The sequence below is a fragment of the Mesitornis unicolor genome, unplaced genomic scaffold (assembly GCF_000695765.1).
Source record: "Mesitornis unicolor isolate BGI_N332 unplaced genomic scaffold, ASM69576v1 scaffold21658, whole genome shotgun sequence".
Lineage (NCBI taxonomy): Eukaryota > Metazoa > Chordata > Aves > Mesitornithiformes > Mesitornithidae > Mesitornis > Mesitornis unicolor.
In genome coordinates this window covers 115,419-130,932 of record NW_010204209.1, presented here as the reverse complement: position 1 = coordinate 130,932, position 15,514 = coordinate 115,419, and the positions used below count along the sequence as shown (strand labels likewise).

General features: G+C 34.2%; 1 protein-coding gene across 1 annotated transcript in view; it reads left to right on the top strand.

Moving 5' to 3' along the window:
- LRPPRC (leucine-rich pentatricopeptide repeat containing) overlaps positions 1 to 15,514 on the top strand; it is a gene marked incomplete at its 5' end in the record, with an annotated part of 72,003 nt that overhangs the window by 24,151 nt on the left and 32,338 nt on the right. The window contains 3 exons of the mRNA XM_010190996.1: positions 46 to 250; positions 8,211 to 8,335; positions 8,965 to 9,071. Of these exons, the coding sequence (XP_010189298.1) occupies positions 46 to 250; positions 8,211 to 8,335; positions 8,965 to 9,071 (437 nt within the window). The remainder of the gene's footprint in view (positions 1 to 45; positions 251 to 8,210; positions 8,336 to 8,964; positions 9,072 to 15,514) is intronic.

The following is a 15,514-nucleotide window of genomic DNA, read 5'->3' as shown; positions in this document are numbered from 1 at the left end:
CCTACATGAAATTACCTAAGGTTCTTTTGTGTTGTTTCATTGTAGATGCTATTAACATTCTAACGGAGATGAAAGAGAAGGATGTTCCTATCTCCGACAGAACAGTTGCATCTTTTTACCGCGTTCTTAATGCCGCTGCCATGCGAGGTGAAGTTGAAACAGTGAATCGATTATATGAGGCCATTGTGAACCTGGGATTGGCAGAAACTGCTGCCCTTTATTCCCCTCTCATTACAGTTCACCTTGAAAAGTAAGCTATGTTTGGGCTTCAGATGTAACAAGTTATGATATGATATTTATTTGTGTTATATGACCTGTGTATGCTATACACAGCCACACATTCGTGTTTGAAAGTGCTCATGCACACATGCGTGCATATGTTGCTTAAGTGATCTATGAATAGTAATGGGCAAATATGTTTTCTTCAGTTGGTTAAGTGTGTTTTCATCAGTTGTACATCACATCACGGTCTCTGGGAACAACAGTTGTGTCTTACAGGCGCATCAGGGGTTAAATGGCTATATACTGGAATACCCTTATGAATTAGTTCGTTCTAAAGTCTGTCTGACACTATTCAGAGCATGATAGCTACATCCTCAGCTCTTGTGGTCTAGTAGTATGTGTTTTCCCATCAAAACAGCATTGTTTTGCTGTGCCATCTAATACATCTCAGGTGAGTTGAAGGACAGTTCTTCAACACTGAAATACTTGTAATTCACATCATTCAAATAATTTCATGTTATTGCCAATAAACTGCTGTGTTGCTGAATTTAAAAATTCAGAGAAAGTACTGTCTTGTTTGTAGATTTTTTTGTTGTTGTTTTTTTTTTTTTCCTCCATGTATACTTTTAAGAACATTTAATAGAGGAAAGGAAGTTCTTACACTCATTCTGGCAAGAAGTACTGTACCCGTAATTCCATGTGTTGTGTTCCTTTATAAAAATATTCATTATGAGGTGTAGAATATTTGAGTTAATGTACATATCAACTATATAAAAATTCCTTACTGAAATTAAGCAGAGTTCCTTTTCACTTCCTTTACCATCTGCACAATCCTTTTATTTTTTTTCTTATGTCATTTGTGTAGTTGCTAGATTTTAATCTCTTGCAGCTAAAGTTATTGACCAATTTCTTGCAGTTTAGTTCGTGTATATGAAATGTTCTTGGCTTAAATATAATACCTATGAAATAAGGGAATTTTTCATAGTATCATGTAAGTCAGCCTCAAAGATGCATTTTAATGTTTCTGTTAATGTAGCTTTTTTAGTTCTTTTAAGTATTCTGGGTGTGCAAGGTTTTTATAACGTTTTCTGTATTCAAAATTCTTGTCTGAAAGATGGAACTCTTGGTAGACTATTTCTAAAAATAGTATTTTAGTGTAGTGGTCAACAGTTAAGAATACAGTGTACATCTTTTCAGTTATCAACACTGCCTTGGTTACATCACAAGACAAGGCAAATGTTTATGAAAGTAATTTAACTGCAATCATATGTAACTATTGTGTCAGAAAAATACCTGATATGCTTTGCAGTGTGCAGTAAGAGCAGCTGCATTTTACGTAATTGCTTTATGCATGTTGACATGCAAGCTGTACATGGTGCTACTTGGGTTCTATTCACTTCAGAAGTAGTATATGATGATGTAAATAAAGATGGGATCATGTGTGGATGCAAAGGAGGCGGGACAGTAAGAGTGTTATTTTAGTTTGATTCCACATTTTTTTGGATTATGAACGTTTGACAAAACTTTCTAAAAAGTTTTTCCTAGAAAGTTTTAGTAAAGGGACACTTCATGAGACTAGGTTTTTAAAGGAGAAAGTAATTCTATACTGTTGAACTGTATGACTACAAGTTATTGGTACTCGCCTGTGTAACTCTTAATACATTTCGTATATAAAAATACAATACAAAGTAAGCTCACTTCCTGTGATTATTCCGCCCCCCCCCCCCCCCGCCCTGGCGCGTTATGGATGGAGAGACTTGCTTCCTCTCCAATGTCAGAATAGGAAGGAGAAACTTTTCCCACGTGAATTGCTTGGAATAACTGAATTTCACTGAAACTTTTTTATTTTTGTCTTTAGAGATAAGAGTTTTTGAAAGTTGTGAGTGACTGAAGTGTTAGTCATTTGTTGCAGCAGTAGTGCTTACTATTTGCCATCCTACAGGTCCAGTATCATGCTGAAATGGTGTCATTTAGCTGCAAGTCATCAGTATTCCTCTGAAATTAGCTCTGGGTTGTTTTTTTTTTAACGTTCCACAGCAGTGGTTGTGCTATTGTTTTGGTTTCTTAATTTATTTCAACTTTTTAATTGCATGTAAAGGAATCTGTGATATGCTTTTGAAGATTTCTGCAACTGTACGTGTAAAATGTTTTCATCGACCCATTTTCTCCATACTCAATTCTGAATATTCTGAAATTCTTGGGAAGTCCTAGTGCATGTTAAAAAGTGCCAGTTAGCAGCAGAGCATGGAAATGAAGAAAATCGATGATGATGAACAGTATAATTTGACAAAAGCTGACAAATCTTATATTTTAGTAGAATGGACATTCTGCCTTGAATATAACTCTGAACAGTTTCTCAAGATGGTGAAATCATGTTAAAAATTGAGACAGTCCGCATGTGGAATCTTGGTCTGTCATCCAAGATGATAAAACCTGCCTTGGACATTATGACAAAAATCTTAGTTTCTGAAAGCTGCAAGTATGTGAAGAGCTTGTATTTTATCTTAAAATGAATTATGAACTGGTTCTTCCAACTGATGACGATTGATAAAGGTTGTGTTGCCTACATAATATAAATTCTCTTGTGATGTAAGGGTTGTAGATTTGGCTTTTGCCCTTTCTATGAGCTGTCAGGGGAAACCTATTTGAACATGACCCATTTTATAAAACTGAAGAGGTTTATGAAGCTAACCTGCTCCTGTGCTGTACAATACTTGATAATACCTATTTAGACAATAAATTAACAGATGGAGTAGCCACTGATGATTTTTTTCTTCCTCCAGGAAAGCTGCTCAAGCCAACTTTCATACAACCAAAAATAGGAATACATGTCTTAAAAACCCAGTGTGATTCCTGTCTTTTCATTAATGTTAGTTTGTTTCTGCTCTCCTTGAATAATATTACCTTTGAGAAAAGAAACAAACTAAAACGTGTTCAGGTTTGAAATTTACTGATTCCCTATATCAGAAGTGCTTTTAAGCAGAGGGAATTAAATTTGCAGGAAAACTATGAAGATGTTACGGACTGCTGGAACAAAATATTTTGTAGTTTTAAGTCAGTGAAGACAGTTGAAGTCTTTATTTTAAATTATCAAAAGGGTGTAGCTAGATGTGTTTCTTTAAAAATGGTCAATTGTCCAGTTTTGTCCAGTAAAGCTTTGTGCGCTGGTTTTTGCTTAATCTTATATAAACCCATTTTGTTTGGTTTCATATGTAATAGATACAGCATGAATCCAGTGCTGTGACAATTTTCTTCTGATGTTTTTTCATGAAGTTAAATTCACCTGTGATTTTTTGGAGATGATTCTCTAGCACATGCAAGTTAATTGACTTTTAAATTTCCTTTTAAAATAAGTATCTTTTAAAATTAGGTGATATTTTTTTACTGGGGAAACATATATATCTAGTTGGGAGAGTTTTTTCTAATTTTTAGTGGCTTTATTTCAAATATTTGTATTAAAACTCTTTCTGTGTTGCAATGAAATTAGGGATGTTTGGCTCTCTTACTCCATTATTGCAATTAGGAATTTAGCATCGTCAGTGCCAAAGGACAAAAGTGTCTCATTTGCCCTGTGGGGACAGGACAGTGATAAGATGATTTTTTGTCAAGGATCATTGGGTCGTAATTAAGTTACATTCATGGCTATTGCTTTTTGAAGGATGATTGGTAAATGACAGGCTTCATGTGCTTGGTGCGGACAGTGTTCACTAGGGTTTTTTCTCCCTCTGTCAGAAAATCCTGTTGAGTCTGATAATGTAAATGTGGCATTTTATTCTGAACAAAAGAGCAGGGAAATGAGCTATCTTGTCTAATCATTCAGTTGTTTAACACCGACTTCCAGTTTAGACTCAATTGGCTGGAAAGCACTTGACATGTGAAGTTAGTGCTGTTCGGAACGCATGTTTGAGTAAATTTTAAAGTAAGTGACAGCTAAATTGTACCTAGGGAAATTACAAAGCCTTCAACACAGTTAATTTTTTGGGGAGGATTAGTTGTAATTGCAACACCAGTCTCCTTGAAGATTCCTTAGTATAGCAAATGAACAGAAAAACATTTAGGTCTTTCAAGAGCCCGTTCTCTTTTAACAGAATAATTTTTGTAAAGCTGATTGTACCTTGCTGAATTGACTTCCCTCTACACTAACATCTGCTACAGATTTGCAGAGAGGGATTTGTTTTACCAGTCTACCCTCCACCCCCACCCCAGAGAGTCCCTTTTTTTCTTTCTACCTCTCTAGTGATTTCAGGTTTGAGAGCTTTTCAATCAGTAAACCCCTTAGGTAAATTGCCACTTCACTAAAGCTTTATGCATAATGTTGCAGCACTTCATTCCAATTAAAATCAATATTTGGAGTCTTATTTTTATCAGTCTCTCTGGCTGGAAAAGTTGTTTATTACAAGTAAAAGGGTTAGATTTAGTGCTACATTCTTGAAGCAAGAGGGGAGTGGCTTGTTGAAATTGAAGGGGGATGTTATATCCGTGCACGTTACAGCCAGTTCTGCTACAGAGCGTGTTCTGCAAACACTCAGACATATGAGTAATTCTGCCCCTTCAGATAGCTTTGTGTGAGTCAAATTGTTCGCGCAACTGTTTTGGAAGATTGTGCCCATAGTGTCTTGGACTTCATAAGTATCCTAAACAGAAACCAAATGACTCAAAAAACTTAAAGTATCTTAACCCTAGCATCAATGTAGTTGAAAAATAATAATGAAGATGGACTTTTCTGGGATTAAATAAGGACCAAGTGTAATGCAGTGGTCACCAAGGCTCCTCCTGTCATTCAAATAGAGTCGTGTATCTCCTTTTTTAAAAAAAGAACAATACACCTAATCTTTAAGTGGAACAGCTATTAGCCTTGAACAGATAATATTTGTGAGTGACTTAAAGCTGTACTATCTGGCCAACTCAAAATGAAACACGGATCATCTGTGTTCACATTTTAAATACTATTTTCTCCAGACTGATACAGGAAATCAGATTTTTCCAACATGGCTATGAGTATATGGCCTTTATTTCTTTTTTGACTTGATCCATATTAATTTAGTAGTACTTTTGGATGAGGCTTTTAATGTAGTAGTGCAATAAGCATACTTTGGGAAGATAAAAGGGTGTTCAACATGCATAAGTCTGTATGGAAAGGCTGCCAAATGTTTTCAAATATATGGCTGTTTGTTAGCTTAAAATCCTTATGTCTAAACAGCATTTTCTTAAAACGTGGAAAATCTTTTTTGTGCAGTTCTTTTTTTTTTTTTTAAGTTAGTGAGTCATAACAAGAAACACATTAAAATGTTACCTATACTCAAAATTTCAAGCCTACAGTATTTTAAGAAGTGCTTTTAAAAGTAGTTGCTGGTACTTACTTGGAATTAATTGCAGTTTGTGACAATTAAGAAATACTGCAGGTTGTTGAATGAATCACGTTAAGTACAAGCATAAGCTTGATTGTTCTTTCTTTGCAGTAGTAATACAAACAGTTTCTTATACCTTTTGTAGTTTTATAGCTGGTTCTTGCCAGTGTTACCATTTATCTGTTTTATAAGTGCTGTTCTCTAGTAAACTGTGGATGACTGGTTGGTTGCTTTAATGAAACTGAACAAATATATCAGACTTCGATAGATCAAAAGAAATGTCTATTAAATTAGTGTGTAAGGTACTGACCTCGTTAAATCCAGACTTATTCAGCTGCCTTGGAGCAGCAAGTACCAGTAACAAGTACAATGTTTCCATTTTGATTATCGCACTTCTTTGCTGACTTTTTTTCTCTGCCCATACCGTATTAATGCCCTTCAGAAGTATACATTTAGAGACTAGAAAACTCTTAATGTTTTTGTTTGAATGACATTCCAATTATTTGTTCATTTATTGATAGCTTTGACCTAAAAACAGACACTTTAGTCCTTTAGGGATACAGCCGAGACAATACTATGGCTGCTGGAGCATCAATCTGAAAAGCTAGATTTATCACTGAAGACTTTAATTTGAATGTGTAAATGTTGTTGTGCCTCCTTAAAAATTGAATATTTTTCTGTAAAACTGGTTTTTAGATGTTAACTGAACTTGCATCTAAAGCAGGAGTAAAATACTGATTATATAAAGCTTTATATCTGTCTATGGTAACTACCATAGTATTTCTCTTTTATGACAGTAATCTAGCCTGCAACATCTACTTGCAGTTTTGAAATTAACCTGTAATTTAGTCTTCACCCCAAATGACAAAAATTCAAATGACTCCATGGGGTGCCAGAAGATGCACTGTAAACAGGGCTCAGTAAGGGGGATAAGGTAGAAATCCATCATCTTAGGTTCCTTTTCAGAATGCCACTATTACTGAACAAAATTAATTCTTCTCTGTTTTACTCTTAAATTTTTTAAAATACTAGCCTAGATCAAGATAATATGTAATAGTCTAGATAGTTCATTCTTTGAAAAAGCAAAATTTGTGCTGCACAACAAATGCAGTGAGGAGAGGACATCTGAATTTGGCTTATTTTGACAGTAATATCTTAATTTGTTAAGGTTCACTTGATCAATAATAAAGTTGCTTCAGGAATGCAAAATCATTTCAAGGCAGTTTTATTACGGCCTTCAGCTGCTGCTGCTAACTGGGTTTTTTTGTTGTTGGCTTTTTTGTTTTGTTTTTTTTCACTTTGCCTACTTTACTCTTTTTTTATTTGATAAGCCTTTTGAATTCTAAAATGCAGTCGTCTTGGTGGTTTGGCTGCTTACTACATGTTGTGTGTGTCATCTCTGCTTGTTTCGATTTCAGTTTAAACATTCCCCTTCAAAGAATAACTTCACATATTGTTTTACCAGTGTTTCAGTGGTGGTTCTCTGTTGATTTTGGTTTGTTTTTTTGTTTAGATTGGATTGTAATCCTTTGAAAAAGAGTTTGCAGCAGATTATTTAGTTCTGTTAGTTGCACAGTGTAGAATGTTAATTTGTATTTGTTTTTATTTTACGTTCCAGATCTGATTGTTTTCATGGCTTTTCAGTTTTGCATTTTAACTATGAATATTTCTGAAGCCATTAATACTGTACATGCAGGGAAAAAAGTCATCAAAGGACTAAGATAAAAACAATGGGAATATTGTGCTTATTACTGGTACTTACTGCTTAAAGGCTCCTGAAGAAGTGTATTTAAGGAAACCTGTATCTTGCACACTAATTTACTAGTATCATGGATATATACTAGTGCCATGGATCTATGTGACATGGATAGACCAGCATAAAATACATTTTGCTACCTTAATATAATGTTGAATTGATTGCTAAGATCTAATTTTTACTGCAGAAAATATACATTGGATTCTACTTTACACAGAATGGAAGAATGCTAGCCATGCAAATGTGGTGAAATATAAATCAACATACGATTTATAGCTAGTCTGTTAAGGTGTAAAGCAAGTACAAAGCAATATAAAGAGTTGCGGTTAACTTAGATAGCTCTGGAGATCCATACAGAAATAAAACAGCAGTGGAAAACATTTTAAAGGTTTAAAAATTGGAAATATTTCAACAGAGGTATTTGGAGGTAATGTGCACAATATTAACAGGAAAAACAGAACTCAAATACACACTGAAATTTCCGCTGAATTGGGGTTTTGTCACAAGAGTACATAGGAGAACTTAAGAATTTTACTTCAGCAGTTAAGTGTATCTAATGATGAAGAGAATTCACATCTTTGGTTACCCTGTAGTGAACGGTGGTCATGCAAACAAAAATTATACAGCCAAGAGGGTTCAGCATAAATCTGCAGTTCTCTTTTTGTTTCTGTGACTGTCAAGCATACGTGGTATTTGCTTTTAGGAAAACTTTACCTGTTATTTAAGAGTAACTGTACCTTACTGGGAAAAAAAATACACTTTTGGGTTATAGACTGCTGAATGACTTTTCCTTGAAATTTTCAAGGCTAAAGTGGATTTAATGTGCAGTGCTCCTGCTTGGAATGTTTGATTATTTTTATTTTTGTTTTGTTTCATTCCACAAGGGATGACATGCCTGCAGCTCTGGAAGCTTTGATCAACTGTTATAAGAAGTATGGTAAAATTCTTCAACTTCATAACATCTACTGTAGACTGATAGAAAAAGGAGATGCTGATCTTCTGCAAAAGGGTTAGTTGCATGTAGTCAAATGCTGTCTGGTTAGATGGAGTTTTCTGGAGGCTTTTCTTCCATGATTTGTATATTATTTCTTTCAACTAAAAGAAAAAAATGTGGTTTTGTGTGTGACTTTAAAGCACTTAAATGATGCCTACATTCTTCAGACTGAAAGTTGATACTAATGTTAAATGTAGAGAAGTCCTAATGTTTGTATAATACAGCATAGAGCTTGCAAAGATTAGTGCTAATGCTTGTTCTAGCTACATATTACTATTACGAAACACCTTAATAGTAACACAACACAGTAGTTTTACATAGTTGTGCAGTTAATAAATCCTATATCTTCACAAAGTAGAGAATGCCAGTATGTAGTCTACTTTGCTGCATGTTATTAAAAATATAGTGCAGATAAACTGAAAACCATTTTAAATATGCTCAACTGCAAGGCTGCAACAAATTTTATAATATGTTGGAATCATCCCATATATTTCAAAATTTATTTCCCTATAGGTTATTCTTGGAGTTTTGTGATGCTTGGAAAATGTTAGTGTTAAGAATATTTGATGTGTATATAAAAATGCTTCAATCACAGAATATATTCAGGATATTTAGTAAATTAATGAGTTTTATTCTCTCTCTAGTTTCAGATTTTATAAGCAGAGAATATGGTGACATGATGGCTCTTTATGATCTCTTCTTCGCCTTCTTGCAAACAGGAAAATACAAAGAGGCCAGGAAGGTCATTGAGGTGGGATTTTAACTATAGCACTCTAATCGTGCAGCTATTTAGTCTCCTAATTAGAAACATTTCAAGTTTTTAACCTTTAATTGGACTTGTTCTGATTCATGTTAATAGAATTCAATCCCAATAATAAAAAAAAAACTCGACCAGCTTTATTTTGTATAATTATGCTCAGAAGAGAGACATTCTTGTTACATATTGAAATTGTTTCCTCACTTATTTTAAATTTGCTGTTATATATCAAAATGATATTTGCATATTAAATATCGGATTGTAGAACAATTAAATTAAACTATTCCTGGGTGTAAAGTTGCTAATCCTCTTTCCGAAGGAATTCTTTGTTCTTAAAAGCACTGAAATTTAATTTGCTGCAGACCATGCTCAGATTTATTTGTAATGCTTGTCTACAAGTTAATCAGCCAAACAAGCGCTGTCTGCTACTGTTTGGCATTTAATTTAGCATTTCTTCTCTCTCTCTCTCTCTCTCTCTCTCTCTCTCTCTCTCTCTCTCTCTTTTTCAGGATAGTAAGCAGCTTATAGGAAGTGGTAGGTGACAAACTTGGTCTATTTAGGATTAGTATATTTTATCTAGACTTGATTGAAATTGTGCTTACTGAAATTGATAAGTCAAAGGGGCAGCTGCAGAGTCTGCCCAGATTGTGATTATTTTTCTTCTTAACACAGTTGTACCTTTTTAAAATGCTGCATAAGTTCTTCAGTTAATGTGTGGGAGGATGCATCTTGCAGAAAAAGTAATACTTTGTCCTCATCATTTTTGTTGCGTACATACACAACTGTAACCTATTCTTTTGGGGTTTTTTCCTTCCTAAGGAAAGTATGCTTTTTTCCCTAGCTCTCTCTAGACTGTTTGAAATACCAGTTAGCCCTACTTGAATTATCTAATCGAATTCTCGCATTTAAAAAATCTTTACTGGAGATCTGCTTGTTTATTGTTCCACCACAGACACTGTCCTGCTGTGGGGTGTGTGGAAATTGCTAAGCACAGTGTTGAAGCATTGAAATTTTTGTTCTCAAAGGGTTTTTTGGAGCTCAAAGTCTTATAAAACAGAAGAATAGAAATATCAGTATCTGACAGAAGATGACACTGAGGAGTTAAGTTCTTTTGTAGTGATTAAAGCATATAGGAGGTAAAAGGATGAAATCTGAGAATTGGAAGTACAATTAAAGGTAAATTAATAAAACTAGGACTTGGAGTGATTTAGCAGCTATTTCTTTGATACTGGAATTTAATTTCTCAAAACTTTTATTAGTGGCTGCAGTTCAGCAGTCATGAATAGGTTAGTAAACAAATTATCAAATTGTTTGTGCTTTGAAACTTTTGTCATTTTATTAATAGGTGCCAAATTATCTCTGCAAATATTCAGTATTTGGTGATTGATCATAAATTATTAGTAACCACAAACAGACACATAGGCATATGATATCAGGAGACTAAGTGAAAGTTTTCCTGGCTTTTTATGCTATTTAGAGTAGGTTTTCTTGCTCTTAAATAACTTCCAGGAAGTATGAATTACAGCTTTGTCTCTGCTGTTGAAAAACAGAGGTTTTAAATTGTGGAACTTTTAGGAGTATGGGAATTTAGCTAGGAATAGTATGCATCGATTTTACCAGTGGATAAAGTGGCACAAAATCAATTACTATATGGTGCTTTATATTTTAAGTATGCTTTTATTATGTAACAATGTTAAGTATTTCCAAATAATTTTTTTCCACGGGGGTGGGTGGGGGGGCTGTGTGTGTGTAATCTTAAAACTGGTATTTTGCTGATGAAGAAAATAGCTTTTATTGTTTAAAACTGTGAAAAAGTTACTATTTGCTTTTTTTTTTGTTCGACTTCATTTGTCGTCATTGTAGATGATCTATTTTTCATTTCTTGTTAACGTACATTTCAAAAATGGGTTGTTTTCTTCATATTTCTGGAGAATCACAGTGTTTAGTGAGATGATTTCTCTTTTTTTTAGTTCGCGTGGTACCAAATATCGAGCTTCCTAACGTATCCAAGTTGTTTTAAAGGAATGAAAGAGATAGGAATTTTTCAATAAATAGCATTAGAGAAGTACCACCTCCTAGAAAAATATTTTCTTCACCTGTCTTCTAAAATGATACCTTAATTTGAAAATATCCTCTCCTGGAGAGAAATCTTGCATAATTCTTAATATGTGTTGCTCCAGAGCTGCAGGTAGTAGATCAGAGAGTCTGGAAGAGTTACTGGCCTAGTACTTTTAAGTCTGGTATATAAACAATAAGAGAGTTTTATAGAGCCTAGTCTGCCAAAGCCCTCCAATCCATAGCTTCTTACCTGTTGCCAGAACTGGACAACTGGAATTCCCTTATGTCTACTCAGTTGTTGACTGCCACTTTATTAAACCAATTGAGCTGTTGATTGAGAGCTGGACAAATGTAAAGATCATCCAGGAGAGTGGGAATGAAAAAGAAAGTGTTGCATCACCTTGGAGGAATCCACTTCCTCCTCCTTCACCTGTTATTCTGTTTGCATGCTGCATGGAGGTTTAAATATTTCACTACCTAAAGTAGTTAGACTATAGTTGTTGTCTGTAATTTTGGTCCAGTGTTATTTATTTGGTCATCTTGGAATTTTGCACTCAGATACCATACTTGCAGATGTTTTGTCTGCATGATGCTTGAATATTTGTACTCACCCTTTTCCCCCTCATTTATTATTCATGCTGAATGCAATCAAAATACTCTCTGAATCTGTGTGTAATTAAGCTCATGTCCCCACTTGGCTCTTTCTTTATATATCTTATATATCGTTAAGTACTGTATTGATCCTGCAGCAGAGGTTCAAGCAAGCCCTTCTATAAATCTGCTTAGCAAAAGCCTAAACTGTGTTTCCATGAAGTAGAAATGAACGCTATGAACACCTATGGCTGAAGTATGCAAGGTTTTAAACTGGTGTTAAATCCATTTCTGCACTGTATTGATAAAATCATGACATCTTAAACTATATTTCATTGGACAGCAAAATACTTCTGTAAAAAAATCAAGACTATCACCGTGTTGAAAAAGGGTATCAGGTCACTGGCATTTTTAGTGAGTAGCTTATGGACTCATCTCATACAAATTAGGAGTTGGTAGAGATGTTCAACTGTTTTTTGTTGTTTGACATACTTCTTGAAATCTTTCTAGATCATATCGCATCAGCTATTGAAATTGTTCCTTCAATTAAAGAGTAAAAGCTCTTGATTCTGCTCTGTAGTTTTACTGGAAATGAAGGCTAAGAGAGGATTACTGTATTTGGGATATTTTGAAATATCTCAGAACTGTATGGCAAAGTTTTTTAGTAGACCAACCTGTACAAGTTTGCTACCACAAGAGGAAACTCCCTTGAAAACGGCAATGCATAGTGCATGGCTTCAGAATTCTTTTAACTAGATTTTAATCAAGTGTGATACTTTCCTCATGTTCTGCTCTCATACTAAATGTATCATTTAATAGTTAAATATAGCATAGCATATCTCATATCTCAGAACATTTATGTGAAGAATTGAGGGACAAATGATTGTGAAATGTATTGCGATGTGAATAAATGCAAAAAAGGCATTTGCTGCTGAAATTCAAGACCTGACAAAAGAACCGTTTTGGGTGAGTTTAGTGTACAGGAATATATCTATCAACAGATGTCAAGTTAATTCAGGAGGTAAATAGATTTAAGCAAAGAATTGTGACATCCACTGTCAGCAAACCTCAAGATACCAGTTGCCATTGGATTTAATCTACCATAAAAACAATGAGAATATTTCTACTTGATATTGAGAGATTACAACCTTCTTTTATCCAGATTGCTTTTTTTTTTTTAAGAGTCTACATCATAAAATTGAGCCTTGTTGATTTTATGCTGGACATAAACTATTTGGAGAAGAACCTTTCTTGATTTGTGACAGTAGAATTTAGCTTTTTTTTAATGTGTTATTTAATTACGGTTATATCTAGTGTCTGAATTTACCTGCAAAGAGTTATTTTTGGACCTGTTAAGAAAAGAGTGGAGGTGATTAGAAGACAATTTGAATGTGAATGTTGAATGCAAATTGTATTTGATAACGGTGGTCTGAGATTGAGAAGTAGTTTGTAGGGGGTATAATAGCTTTTATTAGAGTTACTATATACAACTGAGAGGGAGGGGAAAGGATGAAGAGCTTTTAGGCACTCAAGCCCTATAATTACAAGAAAAGATTATTTTTTTGCTTACTATTGAGTCCTGTTAGTCTAATAAAAAACATTACTTCTCCTTATGAAACTGGACTGTGATACTGCTATTAGTCAAGTTGGATTTTGTGTCTATGCATATGTACATTTGTGTATGTAGGTTAACAAAAAATGAGTGCTTACTAGTTCAGTGCACATTATTTAGAAGTTCTTAAATACTGCTAGATTAAAAGAAAAGAAGTGAATATGTTTCAAATAAGTAAATTTGGTAAAGGAGGTACTGGAGCTACTGAACAAATTCCTTCCAGAAAGGGAGTGAGTGTTTGGAATGTGGGATTGCGGTAAGAGCTGTACATCCTTTCTTAGCTCTAGGGACTTTAGATTATATTACTGAGTTTTATATTGCCTTTTTTTCATTCATCACACAACATAAAATCACATTCCAGTGCAAAGAGCAAATTTTTTGCTCTGTTTTGAGTCTAGAACATCTTTGAGGATTTTTTTTTGAGCAGGACTTTTGCATATTTTTGATGTCACTTTTTCTTTCAGCATGATTATTGTTGTGAAGTTCTTTTATATTCTGATTATTTTGTTTTATAATAATAATTTACTGCGTAATTTCTCTTGCAAACCTCACTGGTGAAATGTAGGGTGTTCCAGTAGTACTTAAACATCAGTCTCAGTTGTCATGAGTAATGCTAAAGTTGTAAAGCTCTTTCCTATTTTTATTTTGGTGTTTTTTCCTTACCTTTTTCTCAATATCTGTCTAATATAAGCAACATATATTCCTGTTTCAGGTGCAATAAAATCATGAATATTTACTCAACAGAAACCGATTTTATACTATTTGTGTTGGTAAAGTCAGTGTTCTACGTAACTGTCAAAAGCTTTGGGGCAAGTACTACAGGAAAAAAAACCCACAGAACATTAAAAACTTTCTTAGTGAAGATTATAAGACTTGTGCTTTTGTGAACTGCTGCTTTTTATGTAAAATTCACCTAGTAGAAGTAGGCTAGTTGCTGCCTTCGGTGATTTGTAGGATAGGCAGAAAGGAAAGCATGGGCTTGAATTGTAATCATTCCCAACAGGAGAGTTAGGGAGGATAAAGATGTAGATGTGCGTCTCCATTTATGTCTTTCATTAAATATCAGATAGTGCAAATAAAAATCAAATACACTGTAATTCAGTAGATTCTGAAGGCATAACTTGCAGTGGAGCAACTCATAATTTTCAAAACTCTGATGCTGCATTAGTGTACTTGCCCTCATCAAACATGAAAAGTAGTCATATTGAAGGTACAGGTTTAATTGTACTCAAGCTTTCATACAGTCATTCCTTGTCTAATAAGTAGTGCAAGTGCCCAGGTGTTTCAGATGAGGTTCTCACTGAAGAAAACAGTGTTATGGGAGTTGGGGTTTGTTTAGTTGTATTTAGCTATGGGCAAAATAGCTTCCAAAGAAAAAAAGCAATTACTCATTTTTTAGAGAAATTCGAGTACTGAGCTGTTCACAAGGTTTTCTTTTTTTTAGCAAGAATAAAGTGAATGAGGATATCTTTCCATTCCATCACCAAGGAAACTGTTGTTGAAATCCCTGAGAGCTAAACTTCTTTTAAGGTGGAAAACGAACTTACAGAAAAAGTATTGCTGCCATTGCCTGCCATATACAGATACAGTTCTAGTGTCATCCTGGTAGTACATTGACTTAAAAGCTGAGCTAGAGAGAAGTAATGTGTTTTATTACATAGCTGGTATGATTGCAACAGCGAAGATGCTTTTTGAGGCACAGATTATTTTTAGATCACTTTAAAGCTACATCTTTTATAAACTTCTGGACTATTGCATAAAAGTTGCTATGCTCAGAGCCAGAAATCAAAGGTCTTCTGTGTTTTCTGTATATCCCACTACAGTACTTCACTTACATTATGCTATAAAGATGATATTCTAAGAAATACAGCAAAGTGTTATACTTGTTTCATACGTATGAACACAGATTTAAGATTATTTTAAAATATATAATCTTAATGTAAGTTATATTTTTTTAAAACTAATGTGTTGCTATTTGAAGGTGAAGGAGTATTTAATAAGAGGTAAAAATGTAACAGAAGTGTAAGGAATTTTTAACATCTATCAGCTAGACTTAGATGACTATGTAAGGTACAAAAGCTTGGTATCTGCATATTATTTTAACTTTTTGATTAAGCAATACACCTACTGCTTAGCAGAAGTGAGGACTTCTGCCAAGAGTTTTAACATAGGGAAA